Consider the following 17,985-nt stretch of genomic DNA (forward strand, 5'->3'; position numbering starts at 1 on the left):
TTCCATTTGAATTATCCGTTTTGGGGCCGTAATACGTTTACGCTCAGCCATGGAACGCACATATACAAAAAGGTGTTATAACAGCACGTACGCGTGAGCGCGAGAATCTCTCTGTTAACACACATTTCTCTCCTGTTAAAACACCCCCAAAACGTGACAAGAACAGCAGTTTTATGCTAGAATACAGACAAAAATATAATTAAAACAAATATATATAAGCACGATTGCAAACATTGATTTGAGTGAAGTAACTGAAGCAATATTAAAACATTTAGTTGGCAATAGCTAACCAGGAAGTTTAACATGAAGGGCATAAATCTGTCGAACATGAGGTCGCAAGTTCAAATTCTCTATTTTCTCAATTTCTTTACTATTTTACAATAAATATGCAGAGGATTGTCACTCATCTCTGATTCATGTACGGGTTAATTGTATAGAAGCTTATATACAGTCTGAACGGTCTACTTGTTGGCTAATTAATCTTCACTTTGAACAATTATAGATCTAGTAGAAGAAAAATATTGTTGATTTAGATAAAAATATTTTGTGACAGCTATATTCTCTCATAGCAAACGTATCAGTACAATCCCAGGAAAAATTCTCATTATGTAATAATATTCAAAATAGAATATACAAAGGGTCTCCAGTTTTATAATTTTATCTATTTTACTACCAAAAATAAGTGAACATAATGTGTAATCATACTGATGTTAAAAGCCTTAAAAACCCACTGCAGAATAATTGTAATGTATTGCATTTCCATGATGGCATTTCCTTTTATATGATTTGCACCGAAAAACTGAGAAATACAGTAATTGTTAAAATGGTAAATATTATAAGTGTTTTGTAGGCCAAGTCATGTATGTCTATAATTTAGGTGTTTTTACTGAATTAATATTATAGCAGTGTGCACAATACTTGCTGTATTTAGTTATGTTTAGACCAACATTTGTTTCTACAGTTTAAGATATTTATATACCTCCTTTTTAAAACGTTACGATATACTGAAAAATACACTGAATTAAAAAATGCTTAAAACAATTTGAAGATAAAGCTGCGAAAGTGCAATGTACCAGGAAAACTGTTAAATTGTCCATCTGTCATACTGTAGTATAGCTCTATTATAACTGTATTATCAAAGAGCATGTGAGGAAAAGTTAGTTACAAGGTTGTGATGGGTCTTTAAATATTTAAGTTAATTGGCCACTGGGCAGACACATGCAGCGTGTATACAAACAGTGAATTTAATCTATTATCATTTTCTCTGTGCCTTTTACACCGTGCGTTTCATAACAACTCGTGTGTGTTTAAAAGGCTCAACAAAACAGCTCTGTCTTATTCATAATGACCTGTATATGCGAGAGCTCGTTTTAGTTGATCCTCATTATGAACTAGGCTTTTGTTAGGAACATAAGATAAATTTAGCTGTTTTTCATGCATACTTGTTTAAGAAATAATAAATCTGTTCCTATATTTTATCAGTTAATAAAATATGGGCAGGAGTTTGGATGCGTAATAATTAAATCACGAGTGCGTAGCACGAGTGATTTAATTATTCGCATCCAAACGACTGCCCATGTTTTATTAATTGATAAAATCATTGGAACATATTTATTATTTCGATTCTAACAGCGCAAATAATTCGCATTTTACAGTACTACATTTTCAGCGTAATACGTCATTCGGGTCATATGCTGTTACAATTTACCCCCTATGGTTAGAAAGAGTTGCATAGCCAATGGAACGTATAGATATTGGTTTCTTTTTATCAGAATTTTGAGAAGTATTTATAATTTAGTAATCTAACAGCTCGCAAACTAATTATGAAGATAAACATCAAATTAGGCGAGTTGACCCAGTGTTACAAGTTACGAGCTTAACCTTATATGACGTCACATCATTATGACGTCATACTTTATGTCATACATTTATGACGTCACCGCTGAATCTTAATTAAGCTAACTGAATTCGCTTGTAGAGATCGAAACGTGTTTTACGGTCCTACACATAAGTCAGTATGACATTTTATCATATTTATGTTTTTGAGATGCTGTTTTCAACGGTTTGGCCCTGAAATAATTTGTATGTAATAGAACTGAAGTAGATACTCTTATGTCACAATCATAGGGGGTGAAATGTAACAGCCAACCATATTTTATCGTAGATTCATGTATAGGCGATTTCGCTATAATATGTTTATATACCAATTGCTGCAGATCGTGTTAGAATAATGAATCAAGCACGAGAACACGTGAAAATTAATCATATTAAACGGGACACTGTGACTATTGCCGAAATGGGCCCAAAAACAATTAGATAATAAACTGAATCCTCAAAAGAACCTGAAAATAAATGTTAGAAATTTGTTAACATTTACGTTCTTGTTGAACCGCTTAAGGAAAAATGTGGCGAAAGAGAATATGGTCGATATTAACATTGTTCTTATATTTTATGCTTTGTCTTGGATAAACCGGAAGTTTTTCTTTATAACTGGAACGACTACGTATTATACATTCCTGCTTGTATTTAACGTTTATATCATAACGCTTGAACTTAAATATAGTTCTTAAATGCGGTATAAAACTTAACAGGTAATCTATTAGTTAGATAGATATAGCACTCTTATTTTATTATCAAAAGTCGGTCATTATTGAATTCCACGTAAGCTTAATAAAAAATGACGAACTTTTTTTAAAAAAATAACATTTAGTCGACAATAATATGTTATGTTCGGCACAAAAGCAACTAAATATTTTGGTGAATTATAATGGAAACTGTACAGAGCAACTCATGCGAGTAAATTTTAACCAAAATTTGTTTGTTTCGCAGCGGTTTTTGAAAGAAAATGAGCTGTCTCCATAGCGGTGGTTTATATTGTATTTTAAATTGCTCTGCAAATTACATGAAACTTCGGTGTATAGAGCCAGCAAGTATTTGTAAACGCGATTCACATGTGGTCTCTATCTCAGGTTTGACTGTAAATACATGTAAAAACACCATACGCTCGCAGCTTCAGTTTACCGGGGTTTTGTGACTAAAGCGATTAAGCAGATTTGGGTTTAATGAGCCAACGCTGAGCTCGACCACTGGTCGTCTGCTCGCACTGTGAGGATAAATGGTTTTCCCAAACAAAAGTATATTAAACAATACCAGTCCAGTGAAAAAGAAAGGGAAATGCTATCTCGCCTGTGTTCGTACCTGGCGCGCATCTGTGAGAAAAAAGAGCAGATTTGCAATTTTAAAAATAAATTTTAGGATATTTTTTCTTTTTTGTATTATTCAGTTTTTAAATAGCATCGATTTTTGACGGCTTGTACTATTTACTACATCGTATTTTATTGGACAAATTAATTGAATTATAAGGAAAAAAAAACGGAGTTAATTCATGGATGATATTTCAACTCGAGGATAGTGCAAAATAACCAACATTTCAAGTGCACTGTAGCCAAAGAGTGCTATTTATTATACAATATGTTGATTAAATAGTGTGAAATATTTTGACAAATTAAAAATAAGTTTTCTCGCAGTGAGAGACTTTATCGTCTGCGTCAAATCGCCGTCTGTAGCTACCGGTGACGTAACAAACTAATTAGCATACTCTGGGGTGCCTGTGGTAATGAGGAAAGATAAAATTCACAGAGGGCACATGCAGATCACTGGGTTACTGTTACATCCTAGATCAAACTTGTTAATTAGAAAGCCAGCGGGCTGATAAATTCCATCTACATTTAATCAGTCAGTGGTCAAGGGAATTGACTTTTAAACTCTCTTATCGAATAAGAAATTGCACTGTTTAGAGAGAAGTTAGTGAAAAAAATCACATGTCCTCGAAGAAAAATGATTTTAACTAACCGTGAAGTATAAAAAGGAAGATTTTAACTGCGGAATTAGATTAGTATGTCAGTAGTGTGGATTTCCGGCATCTGCTTATTTGTCGTCTGCATTTCTACATTACGAACAGAGGCTGCTCCGGCCAGAACAGCTGAGGATAGACAGAAAAGAACAGGTTGGGAAATAATATCAGATATTCATTATAGAGGATGTTTATTATATATTTATTAACATATATATTGGCGCGTGTTTTTGTTCTTTCTTTCACGGACACAAGTGGCTTCACTTCGCGCTTTCCGCAGCATGTGTTAGGTCTGGATTAATTGTTTTATTAGTCTTTCTTAAACAAAGTAGCTGTTGTTGTATGTAGTTGATTATACTTCCAGGAATACTTTGATCAATTTACAGAACTAGCATCTTATACATGTGGTTAATATCAACAACAGTTAGGATTTTTTTTCATTTCTATCTGATCTGCACGTGCAAAAAAAATGAAGCGTCTTAAAATCAAGATATTTTAGAGAAAAATCAATTAATAATCAAAGTGTGAATATGCATACCTCAAATCAATGCTAGAGTCTCTGCGGTCTAATACTTGCGTAGATGTCTCATGACATTGTAACTAATGTCTCGCATTATGTCATGCACAGTGCTTTAAGATGTTAATACCCGATTCGTACCATGACAGGACACCCGTAACCTAACACATAATATTCCTTACTTATCATTTTGTAAAATGTTTATACTACATGTACATGTATTATATTGTAGAAGCTACAATTTAATTTACATTAAAGTATCTCCCTTACCCACATGAATACACTACATAATTATGGTGTCCTTTTAGGACCTAAAAGTCGTTTTTGAATTCAGGTACTATAGTATAATAGTCGTCATGTACATAAATACGAAGATGTGATTCATGCGTCGTAATCGTCTTCTAATTTCTCAATGCACTATGTTCAGTTATTATAAAACGTTTTTACTCGGACTTACTTGTAATACAGTTTTAAGTGCATGCATTTCGTAATTACGGACGCCTGGACGTGACATGTTGAATTATTGTTTTCAAAATCACGATTACGAAATAATGAGGTGATGGAAATAGAAAGATTGTTCAAAATAACCTCCCAAGATTTAAATTTGCGTGCTCACCACTTCTGAAACATACTGCATTGCCAACACAACTGCTGTCATTCTAACGCATTGATCAATCATGCATTCCAAAAAAAAAGAGAGAGAGCTTTTAACTTGTACAAGTAAGCGTTTGTTGCAAGAAGGAATGCAAAGTGCTGTAGGGGTAAAAGCGCCGTACTCTTGACCGACGGTCGCGGGTTCAGTTCAAGATGAGAGCGGTCTCGACAAAAACTTACAAAGAAATTAAAAAAAAAAAAAAAAAAAAAAAAAAAAAGCACTCAGTGAACACGATCAACACGATCAACAAAAGTCGACAATCGATACAAAATAAGTAGGGTTTAAAAACTGTAAATAATATTGAAATAATAAAACACGGTTTTAATTACAGCTGCGACCGACAAAATTCACTTTACATTATTATTTACGTTATTGTAGTTATTACTCCTGTACTTAAATACAAAATCTGTATTTTAGATTTTTAATGAATAAGCATCTAGCAGTTTCTAGTATAAAATTTACGAAGATATCTGAAATACGCCATACAGAACACGAGAAGATATCCACAGCTTTATTTTTTTAGTAACATTTCTAATATCTATGGAAGCCTTTAGACTCTAAGTTTAAACCATTTTAACTACTTTATGTCTAAGATGTGCTGACTAAACATGTAGTATTTGTTTCAGATATTTTGCTGTCTAGTCTACAAGAGTACCAAACGGTCGTTCCGGAAGTAGTATCTAAAGGAGGACATTTTCTTAGTTATAAGGTACAACTGAACCAGACTAAGCCCAAAGAAAGTTCAAATCGAATTCGGCGCGGAACGCGCAGGAACCAGCAAGAAATTCTGACCGATTCGGACATTTCCGAGTACAGAATATTTTACAAGTTTTCCGTATTCGGAAAAGAATTCCATTTTGATCTCACACTTAACACAGAGCTCCTGTCTCCCGGCTTCTATGTGGAATACCAAGACAGTGAGGGTGTTTTAGCAACATCTGACAGTGTGTCAAACTGCTATTATATTGGTCAAAGCCGGGAGCCATTCATCTCGACAGCAGCCATAAGCAATTGCAATGGCCTGGTAAGAAGTTTCATTTATAAACCAGACTTGTGCCAACACATTTATTTGTAATTGTAATAACAGTATTGTTACTAGCAGCGACAAAACAAAAGCTGTCAGTAGCTTTAATTTCCCTTTGCATGGTACAGTCCACCAAGGACTAGCACGTTCTTTTAAGAGTTTTGTCTTTTTTTGCCAAGATATTCAAAAGATATCATGATATATAATATTGATCGAATTGAATAAAAATGTTCTTTTCATACATAATATGTGATGCTTATTTGCCTTAGCCCAACTCATTCAGCACGATATTACGTTTCTTGTGACGAACTGTCAAGGAAGATAACTAGACTCAAGGAACGAAACATTAAAATAGATTATTAAACTATTTCAGATATTTAATGCTAATTTCGATTTTAAAAATTTTGTTATGTTATTTTCCAGCATGGAGTATTTTCTATGGCGGGGCGCGGGCGAAAACTCGCTATTTAGCGGGGGGCGCTGAGCGAAAACACGATAATTAGCGGGGTCTCGGGGCGAGAGTTAGTAACTGGTATGTCGGTGGCGCGTGGCGAAAACACGATAATTAGCGCTGCTTAAACGCCGAGTTTTCGCATCGCACCCCCGACATTCCAGTTCCTGAATCTCGCCCCTCGACACCGTTAATTATCGTTTTCGCTTCGCGCCCCTACTAAATAGCGAGTTTTCGCTCCGCGACCCCGCCGAGCGAAAACACGAAAATTAACAAGATAAAATGGCGGGGGCGCCAGGCGAAAACTCGCTATTTAGCGGGGGCGCGAAGCGAAAACACGATAATTAGCGGGGGCGCGGGGCGAGATTTAGTAACTGGATGTCGGGGCGCGGTGCGAAAACTCGACGTTTAAGCAGCGCTAATTATCGTGTTTTCGTCTCGCGCCCCCGACATACAAGATACTAAATCTCGTCCTGCGACCCCGTAAACAGCGAGTTTTCGCTCCGCGCCCATGCTAAATAGCGAGTTTCGCCCCGCGCCCCCGCCATTTTAACTTGTTAATTCTCGTGTTTTCGCTCGGCGGGGTCGCGGGGCGAAAACGCGAAATGGCAGAAATCAGCCACCATACTGATCCACACATTGTTTGCATGAACTAGATTTAAATTCTATCGTGGCGTGTTGATGCTAAACTAACAATAACTGACTGAAACATAGCTTAATTTATTTTCAATGTTCTTTTTCATTAGACAGTGTTCGTGAATTTGCAGGAAATGTTGGTAAATTGACAGGATGGTAAATGCTTTCCAATCTTCAAATGCAATAATTACGTAACTTTTAGAAGACAAACCATGTATTGAACTTCGTATAAAGCAGACTTTTAATGGGTGTGTGCGTGCGTATTTTTCAAACTATGTACCTATAATCAAGTAATATTATGATATCTAGTTAACCTTTTTGACAGAACTTAATATTACACTTCAACAAAAGTATTTATCATTCTCTTTATTTTCTATATATTGGTAAATGAAGATAGTAATGCACTGAAGGGGAGTTTCAGTACTAGACGAGTTTATCACATCAAAAGAACACAATTTCTGTGCTCTTCAACATGAAAGTAAACGTGTTCAAGACAGACAAACTGACAAACAGATACTGGTGTTTCAATTGAAATCCGTAAGTTTTAGTGCACATTATGTAAATTGCAATGGCAATTAGAATGGCAATTAAACGAACCATCGTTTGAATATCATTGATGATCGGGAGGAATTGGATTTAAATCAATCAGTCAAACCGACAGATAAACATTTGAGCTAAGTAAGAAGATATTAATCAGTAAAAGTGAGACATGTCAATTCATTGCAATGTAGTCATAAATGAAGTTGTAAACTACTGTTTCATAATTTCATTTTATGCGTTTTTAATTCTGACTTTACATTCTCGAGAGAATGTTCAGTCAGTGCTCCTGACTTGAAAATCACGCAGTTACGAGGCAATATATATGCATCTGATTCCACATAGAACATTAACGCAGTCAGAACTGGGGTTAAACTTTGTTCATCATAAAGAACGTATTGGTAACATATACAATATAAAAAGTGCATTTCGTTCAAAAACTCGTAACAGTTTGAATCACTTGTGTTCATGACGTACATATATCAAATACCTAATAGAATGTCTACTTTAACCATCGTCATAAAACACATGTTTCTAAGCATAATATATTTACTGGAAGAGTTGTAATTTATGAAATTTACAAGCTGATACGAGTGCTGGAGATTTTTACCAGATGCAAAAACAAAACAAAAAACATACACTATAGCAGCTGGTACTTAAGCTAGTTATGTAGAGGTCACTTACTGCTATATATATAAGACAATTAAAATTTTATTACGCATGTTATTATCAGGAAATATGTAAGTAATTATTAGTACCGTAATTTACTGGTGACCTACGAAACAGAACGCAGAAATTACCATATCCTAAAAGTGTCATACGACATTTATTATACATTATATTATACCAAATATATATAGCAGAGTTTTCATAATTAACATGTTCAAATGTGTTTTACACTGACAGACTCACAGACAGACGCTGCAACTGCTGTGTACCAAATCTGCACCAAAGTTCAGTCAAAACAAAACTTAAACATATTTGAAATGCCACACACTATTAGTAATAGCAGAAGTACTGGAATGTTACAATATGTTTGAAATGTTTTACATGATTGTATTATTATTTTTATGTACTAAGCTATCTTCATTAACTGATTCAAGAATACACATGTCTTGCAGTAAGGTAGAATGCATGAGTGGATTTCATGGTGATCTGACCTGGCATCAAACTGTCTTATACCACCGAACACACAATGTCAAAGCTATATAGGCAGAAACACAATTAAAACAAAAATGTTATAGTACATTGATAAGTTTAGGTATCATAGTATCTTACTGATATTTATTACTTCAAGGATTGGCAATGACAAGTAAAGAAGATTTAAGCAGGCATTTTAGTACCGACAGACATGCACTTCTTGATATTTAGGAAAATGAGCTGATTAATTTATCGTTAATTGTGAATTGTAATGACTTTTTACCACATCATATCTACCGTTAGACTCAATCCCTGTGTGCTTACGTTTTGTTTTGCCTTGTCAAGGATTACATAGGGCCAAAAGTATCTCAAATATTAAGCTTAATGACCTATGTTACCATATCATCGAGCACATGAATGAAAAACATTCCAATTTTTGTCCAACGGCACCATTCAGTACCTTCTTCCTACATAATATAGTGCTGCCAGAACAAAGATAGTAAAGTTAAGTTTCCGAATGGTATCTTTGCCCATATTAACCACTTTGCAAATGTTGATACGAAAACTGGATTTTTTACGCAAAGCTACATTTTTATATGTCCATTGGTACTATACTAATTATCAATAATCATACAACGGATTAAACCGTAAATACAAACGAAACAAAAACGTTTTGGTAAGCAATAAGGAATGTTCTTACATTAATGTAGATACTGTTTAAATCAATATCAGATTAGAGACTTCATTATTGACATGCTGGTGGCTTTGTACTAGCCAATTAAGATCAGAAAGTGATATGGTCGTTGAAATATTGAACAACTGACGTTCTACGTTCGGTCGATTCTGCAGACATCATCTACCTTCACAGGTCTAAAAATATATCAACATAAAATTTCCTCGTCTAATGTCACGAAATCTCAACAAACCTGTAACTGATATGTACAAACAATTTATCATTCATATTCAAGTGCAAGACCAGTAGCGATATTTTTATAATCAAAGCAATGAAGAATACTCCCTTTTCATGGGATTATCTTCATATATTCGTACGCAATATAATAAAATCTGTAAAAAGATCCTTTGGACCAAGAATAATAGCAAACTCGGTTTGATTAAGTCTATTCATGAGAGGCAATGAAATGTGCAACACCTCTCACGTCCCTCAGCACCGGCTTAAGCGGAACTCTATTACGCATATGTTGAATGGACACCATGATCTAAAAAGGATCAGAAAATATAACAACAATGAATCCAAGTACGGGGAGACGTTTCACAGCCGCCACACAGCATTTAAAGATTGTTGTTGTGATAGTTAATAAAATCTGTAAAAAAGATCCAAACTTGCAAAACACGTGATTGGCCATAAACAAGTAAACATAAAATGGACAATGTAATATACACACTGCAAGTACGCCATGTCAATGTCATTTAGTAAACTGCTGCCATGTTTGAAAAAAAAAACATAAGTTGAAAGAAATCTAAAAGTACACTAGACCCAAAATTCATACTTGCAAACATGAACAAATATTACATATAGTTAAAAGGATAAAAATTATGTAACTGGTATCAGTGAAAGGACTGGTGAAAGCAACGTAAGATCTCTGCGGGCAAAAAATAATAAACTTCAAAAAGTATTGATTATCAAGACAAAATGGAAAATGAAATGTCATTTTGATATATGGGTTCGATGTAGAATTCTTTCAAGATAGGAAGCAATGCAGCACGCTTGTGAGAGGCCAGTGGTTCTACTCAGGTTCCCAGCCTTGCCTGAAATTATGTTCCAAATAAATATATTGTGTCTTTTTCCGCAACCATTAGCTTGAAAATTCTAATATAACCTTCCATCATATCGGTGTGACGATAAAATCAACAAAAAACGAAAAAGAAAGAACTGGCACTACTATTTCAGCAGTATTTTAGACGTCATTAGCGCATAAATTGTCATAGTTATCGTTTAAAATTTTCAGTACCTTATTTTCCTAATATGGTTCCCATGTCAAATTAGATTTCAACGTTACAACTGTTTTGAAGATTACTTCCGTGTCAAATACAGTTAAACAATATGCCTGTATTTGACAACCAATTTGCAATTACTATGTGATAACAAATGTAACTAAAATGAAATCGTCAAATGTTTCAGCCAAAATGATAACGAATAGCTATAAAATCGTTTTTGATCGCTTAACGGGATTAGAGGTATGTTGAGGATTATACGACTTATAGCAACTTTATTTGAAGCAGGTAGTATATTTGGTTGTTGGAAGACGATCCTTCGTAAGCAAAGAATGGATTCAAGCAAAATAGCAGCATAGTTAGCTTAATACAGTCTGTTCATGAGAGGTAATGGAATGTTCAACACGTCTTACGCTCCCTAAACGTCGGCTTAAGCAGATGCTATTGTACACAAAAAACGAAAGTAATTCTAAAGGACCAGAGTGTAAGTCTCCTAAACTTAAACTACAAACATCATGACATTCAATTTATAATTGTCACAGAGAAGGAAAAATGAAAGAAAAAAAAAACAATTATTATGCTAAACGTAACAATATCTTGCATTAACCTTTTTTATTTTTTATGCAGAATTTGCGTCGACTTGATGGCTAGGTCCATGTTTTGAAAAAAAAATCAAACAGTACCAAATCATAAAAAGAAATAGTTGTTTTACATGATAATTGAACAACATATATATAAAACATTAATATTACTCATAAATTTACTGATATATGCACTGAATTCCGGAAAAGGGCTGCATAAACTGGCCACACACCTGACAGTACAACGCCTGGACACAACCTTTTCAAAGAACTGTTAGGTATCTTTGTTTTGAAGCATTTGCAATGTCCAAGTACTGAAATGCACATAACTAGGTTTAAGATAATTGTCTTTATTTTCTTTACAAAATATTGGAAAATATTTCAAGTATCCAGTATTAAGGGACAGTACTAGGTAAATTGAAGGTAGAGGTGTTGTTCATTTAAACCAAATAGTTCTGCGGTTTGATAATATACTGCTTAACCTTACGCGGAACTTTTTTACAGGTACATCGAAGGACTCGATGGTCCCAAAGGACTAGAAAATACAATAACACTGAAGTCATCGCTAAAATAAGTACAGGCTTATTCAAAATAACTAATTGCATTCGTTTTGTTCTGTCCTTTTTGCTTCCTGACTAGGCATTTAAGATTAAATGTTTTACAATCTGAATTGATGATTCCCAATCAAAGAACCAGAACATCTATACAATTATACGAATATTTTGAACTTGCTTTACATATCTTGATTATTTCCTTATGTTGATTCAAATACAATTATTTAGTTCTGAGAAAAACAGGAGCCCTTTCTCCAGTTGAAGTTGATGTTTTTAAATTTCTATCGCACAGACCTTTTTCATCATTTTCAAATTTACAACCTGAACACGAGTATCAGACTAAATGATTGTGCATATCTTTCAAAATATCTTGCATATATGTAAGCTTGTATTTAGTTAGCCGTAGTAATAGTTATTTGTCGTTCCTACATCCCTTTGTAAAAGCAGAAATGCGTATCACCATTTTCTTAAAATTACTGAGTGGTGCATATGAACATAGTATGTATTTCTACCAATATGTTTACCTTTACCACCTGTAGATTACGCTATTTGACTTTGGTACGATAGCTTGAGAATATATTCGACAGACACAACAAGGGATGTAGTAAATCAATACAGAATGATATAAACAGCCATGCATACTAGTATATCATTACAATAGGTAACCAGGTATAAATTTGTTAGTACGGTAAATAGTACACATAGATTTTTAGTTGGGCAATACGAAATCGCATCCTAACCGCATTCATGATAATTTGCAAATAATTTGTAAAATACATGCTGGATATGTGAACTGCAATATAATTTTGTTAAAATAATCTCAGATCATGCGGATAAGGTTGAATACAAAGTAGTACAATTTTCGAGTTCCAACTATTATCTGTAAATTTTGGGTACATTTCAAACATAATTTTAGAACAATACATTATAAGTTTTTCGTGCTAAATCATCTTCTTTCTATATGTATTTTGGAATAATCTTAGTTTAATAAGCGCAGCTTGCCGTTTATTCTTGATTGTGTTTTTCGTCTATTACATACTTATCAATAACAATTATAAAATTTCCTCGACTGATACTGATTTTTAAAACGCCGCTTTTGTAAAGTCAGTATGTCTACAAAAGGATTAATTCTAAGAGAAGCGATGACCTGTATAAACAAGAGGGCCATGAAGGCCCTGTATCGCTCACCTGACCTATTGACCTAAAGATCATCAAGATAGTTTCATTAAGATATGGTTATAAATGTGGCCTCTAAAGACTTTATGTTAACTAACTTTTAATTTGATTTGACCTGGTGACCTAGTTTTTGACCTCATATGACCCAGATTCGAACTTGACCTAAAGATCATCAAGATTAACATTCTGACTAAGCTTCATGAAGATACAGTCATAAATGTGGCCTCTAGAGTGTTAACAAGCTTTTCCTTTGAATGACCCGGTGACCTAGTTTTTGACCCTACATGACCCAGATTCAGCTTGACCTAAAGATCATCAAGATTAACATTCTGACTAAGTTTGATAAAGATACAGTCATAAATGTGGCCTCTACGGTTTTAGCAAGCTTTTCTTTTGATTTGACCTGGTGACCTAGTTTTTGACCCCACCTGACCCAGATTTGAACATGACCTATAGATCATCAAGATGAACATTCTGACACTACTGGATGCACATAGCATTAAACATGGTTTAAAACCCTGTAAAATATCCATTAAAATAGGAAAAAACCGTTAATTAACCCCATTAAGTCTTGCATCACTTTATTTAACAGGTTTCACAATATTAATGGGTTACATGTTAAAATACCAATAAAACACCAATTTGTAACCATGAATCATGCCATTAAAAATTTAGTTTGGTAGCTAAAATAGTTAATGGCTTTGAAAAAATAGTGAAATTCTGTATTTATTTAATTTAACAGGATTATTCATGGCCCTTAAATTTGATTTAATACCCATTAAATGTTCAGGTTGTGTACGATTTCATTTAAGAGTAAACTTAATGTCCCTTAACAGCAATATAATGCCCATTAAATCCTAAATTCTGTAAAATGTGATTCGTATATATTTTCTTTTTGGTTTTGGCTTGCTCTCCTATTGAATGCTTATAATTCCAGTCTCATATTGTTCTAAAATGGACTTTAATCACAATAAATAAATACTACGCACACATCGTCTATATTATATCATGATGTTATATTTAGTTGCATTGAAGTTATTTCCCCTTGATGCAGTACGCCATTTTTTTCAAATGTTTGGCAAATTGTGTTCCTACAAAAATCGGATTTATTTCAATGAAAGTCGGATGGAAACGTATTAATTTATTTGATAACATCAATTTACAATATTTTGGTAAGGGTAAATACGTATTGATGCATGTCACTTTTTCTGTTCTTTGTCTTTCTTGTCCAAATAATCAGCATTTGTATAAGAAAATGGGTGGGGTAAGGAATTTACATTATAAAATGTGTTCAGACTAGTTTAGATTTTCAAATTCTTGAGTAGAAACTAAGGTTCATAGAGAAGTGAACAGTACACATAATTGTGAAGATTTACAGATCAATCGCTTCTTTGTTTCAATGAATCAAAGATTGTGGTACGCTTAATTGGAGATGGGAGAAGCTACTTGTGATGCAATCCCTCAAATATTTGCTCTTAGCTGTACAGTGCATGCATGTGAGCACAAAATACTGAAGTAGAGCTAAATTGTGATTGCCCATTGTGCGCTGACATTGTCATCAACAGTTGCTTTTTTAATACACCTGATGCCTAATGTCTGTACCAATAAAACTTGGTCAGAATGTTTGTCAATATTATAATGTTGAATAGTTAAAACTACCCACATGGTCACTTAATCTATTAAACCGGTACCTGTAAACCCTTCTCAGTACAACTCAATACAATACAATATCCATTTATTTTCTCATTTCATATGAACATATGACAGAATAAGGATACAATAAAACAAATGTTTGTACGAGGCTGTTACATCTTACATGTGTTTACATTACAAAATAGTAAGAGAAAAAAGAAGAAACAAATATTCTTCTAGCATTTTACAAAACAGTACATATGTATAGATACTATTACATGTGTAGTAATACGTAGTTTAAATCAATACGGCAAATATTAATATGAAGTTGATTATCTTTAGATGTCTAATTCTGAAGGCAAATTTTCATGGCCCTTAATTTGATATACAATTAAAATATTATAAACCCATGTAAATTGAATCTAACATATTTAATGCGACCATTAATCAATTTTTTAATAATTAACGGCCATTAACAGCGTATTAGAAAAATTAATGGCCCCATTAGTTCTTACTAATTAATGGGGAATTAAGGGGTAATTGTTTATTGGCACATTAATTTCATGCCAATTAAAATTTTTCATGGAGTTTTAAGGAGCCTGTTAACTTATTTTAATGGTTTATTTTAAGCAGCTTTTCATGGCCATCAAAGTCATTTTTAATGTATGGCATTAAAACTATGGTCATGAAAATCCCATTAAATAGTAAGAAGTAATGGGTGAATTTTAATGGTGACCTGTTAAAAGTCTGTTAAAAACCTTTGAAAAAATTAAGGTCAATTTCATGACCCGTTTAATGGCATGTGCATCCAGTAGTGTGACCAAGTTTCATTAAGATATGGTCATAAATGTGGCCTCTAGAGTGTTAACTAGCTTTTCCTTTGATTTGACCTGGTGACCTAGTTTTTGACCTACATGACCCAGATTCAAACTGAACTTTGAGATCATAATGAGTAACATTCTGACCAAGTTTCATGAAGATACAGTTATAAGTGTGGCCTCTACAGTGTTAACAAGCTTTTCCTTTGATTTGATCTGGTGACCTAGTTTTTGACCCCGAATGACCCAATATCAAACTCATCCAAGATTTTATTAAGAGTAACATTCTGACCAAGTTTAATTAAGATTGGGCCAAAATTGTGACCTATAGAGTGTCAACAAACTTTTCCTTTGATTTGACCCGGTGACTTAGTTTTTGACCCCGGATGACCCAATATCAAACTTGTCCAAGATTTTTATGAGGGTAACATTCTGACCAAGTTTCCTTAAGATTAGGCCAAAATTGTGACCTCTAGAGTGTTAACAGTCAAATTGTTGACGATGGACAGACGACGGACGACGACGGACGACGGACACAGAGCGATCCTAAAAGCTCACCTTGAGCACTTCGTGCTCAGGTGAGCTAAAAATTACCCGGATGGCTGTATAACTGAAACATGTTTATTCCAAGGCCCTATAATAGGAATAACAAAACGTTGATACGTTCCCTACCGCGCATCTGTAACGCACAATGTTTTGATATTACATGTTTTTAAAGGCATTTAAATACTAGTAAGTATCCTGTATTACAATATTACATTATTTTTTTCGCAGGTTTCATATTTCATGGCGATAAGCAGAAATCGACTTTAAACATACTTCTTAAAATGGTTTTAAAATGGCTAAAGTTTACTTCACCCATTCACAAAGATATTGAATGTAGATTTGGCAGAATGAAACATACCACAGTTTCAATCAATAGAATGAACTCAGAAAACAGAGTGGAAACGAATCTTTAAAACGTTGCCTGTAAATTTTACGTAGGTAGCATCAGAATACAACCATCGAAAGTGTCCTGATTATTAGTAGCGAATGGGAATTTCGTTTTTGTTGTAATTACTTTACTAAATAGATGGAACAGCGGGAGGGACGGGTATTACTCTGACAGGTTTTTAAATCTCAATATCCAAGTCAGTGTTTAGGAAAGGACAAGGATTAGTAATTTTCGGCACTGTGACTCGTTCTTTATTTCCCTGTTACTCACCGTCACATTTGTTTTAAGCTCCCCCAATGGAGGCTTTGCCACTCATCGTTCGAAGGCGGTGCCCACTGGGTGTGTTTTCTGTTCGTTTTGTCCACGTGTGTTTGCGGGTTTTTTGTCTATGTGTGTGTTTGTCTATGTATAGTAGTTTTGCACATGTCCGCATTCCGTGGGAAAGGCTTTGGGAAGGCTGTGTTTTTAGAACGTGGCTTTACCTGCTGAAAGTTCATCCTTTTTTTCAATACGTTACGTCTGATTGAAACGATCAGTTTCTGTTCACAATCCATACACAACTACAGATATGTCAAGTGCATGCAGTATAATATGAATATCAGTGGAATCAAGCGATATTTCCCAGATGAAAACAATCCGTTACAACCAGTTTTTTGTGATACTTTATATCTGTAGAACGTCAGAGACTGTTATCTGTTTTACTTCCACTCGGAAGTCGAAAGAAAATTGACATGTGTCGTTGAAACTCAGAGTGCGATTGCATGAAATGTGTCTGTTCAAGCTAAAATAAGTTTTACATAGTTTTACATAGGAAAGGAGAACATTTGCTAGACAGTTTGTTGAAAAGTACATATAAGTTTTCTGTTGTAATGTTTAAATTCAAGTCTGATTCTTAAAGGGTCTTTATCACTTTGATGTTCTGGTATTACTCTGATCAAGTTCATCGGTCGAATACTGTTTAATTATTGAACAGATTTAATTTCTTTGTTTTCTACTACATGATGCATACTTGCTTTTTCAACTCATTGGGATCTTCGTAGCCATTGGTAACATCAAATAAACCATTTTCAGTTGATATCTGCATTCATAACTACTATCATAATCTAAGCATAGAAAGCCTAGAGCAAAATGTTAAGTACACAAGAATTAATCTGGCTGTTAACGTTTGGGGCTATCCCTCATGAAAAAAATGTCTGAGTTGGTCTGAAACTGAATCTGAAATTAAGCTGAATTTCGGATGAAAGTGTCTGAATATATGGTCAGAAACCATGTCTGAATTTGTCCTTAAAATGGAACACTTTCAGACGAATTCAGTCAGTTTTCAGAAATATTCTGTTACTGGGATTCAGACTATCATCTGAAAATAATCAGTCAAAATTCAGAGACGTTCAGATTATCTGAATTTGTCCTTAAAATGGAACACTTTCAGACAAATTCAGCCAGTTTTCAGAAAAATTCTGTTACTGAGATTCAGAACTGTTCAGACTACATCTGATAAAAATCAGCCCCAATTCAGATACTTTC

The 17,985-nt window shown here is 34.1% G+C and overlaps 1 protein-coding gene across 1 annotated transcript; it reads left to right on the forward strand.

Moving 5' to 3' along the window:
• The first annotated feature begins 3,006 nt into the window (after positions 1-3,006).
• On the forward strand, positions 3,007-6,520 carry LOC128555977 (A disintegrin and metalloproteinase with thrombospondin motifs 6-like). The gene is made up of 3 exons (XM_053539849.1): positions 3,007-4,006; positions 5,652-6,049; positions 6,473-6,520. The coding sequence occupies exons 1-3, from the start codon at positions 3,898-3,900 to the stop codon at positions 6,518-6,520; spliced, it is 555 nt and encodes a 184-aa protein (XP_053395824.1). The 5' UTR covers positions 3,007-3,897.
• The last annotated feature ends 11,465 nt before the right edge of the window (positions 6,521-17,985 follow it).

Source organism: Mercenaria mercenaria, chromosome 3 (assembly GCF_021730395.1).
Source record: "Mercenaria mercenaria strain notata chromosome 3, MADL_Memer_1, whole genome shotgun sequence".
Classification (NCBI taxonomy): domain Eukaryota; kingdom Metazoa; phylum Mollusca; class Bivalvia; order Venerida; family Veneridae; genus Mercenaria; species Mercenaria mercenaria.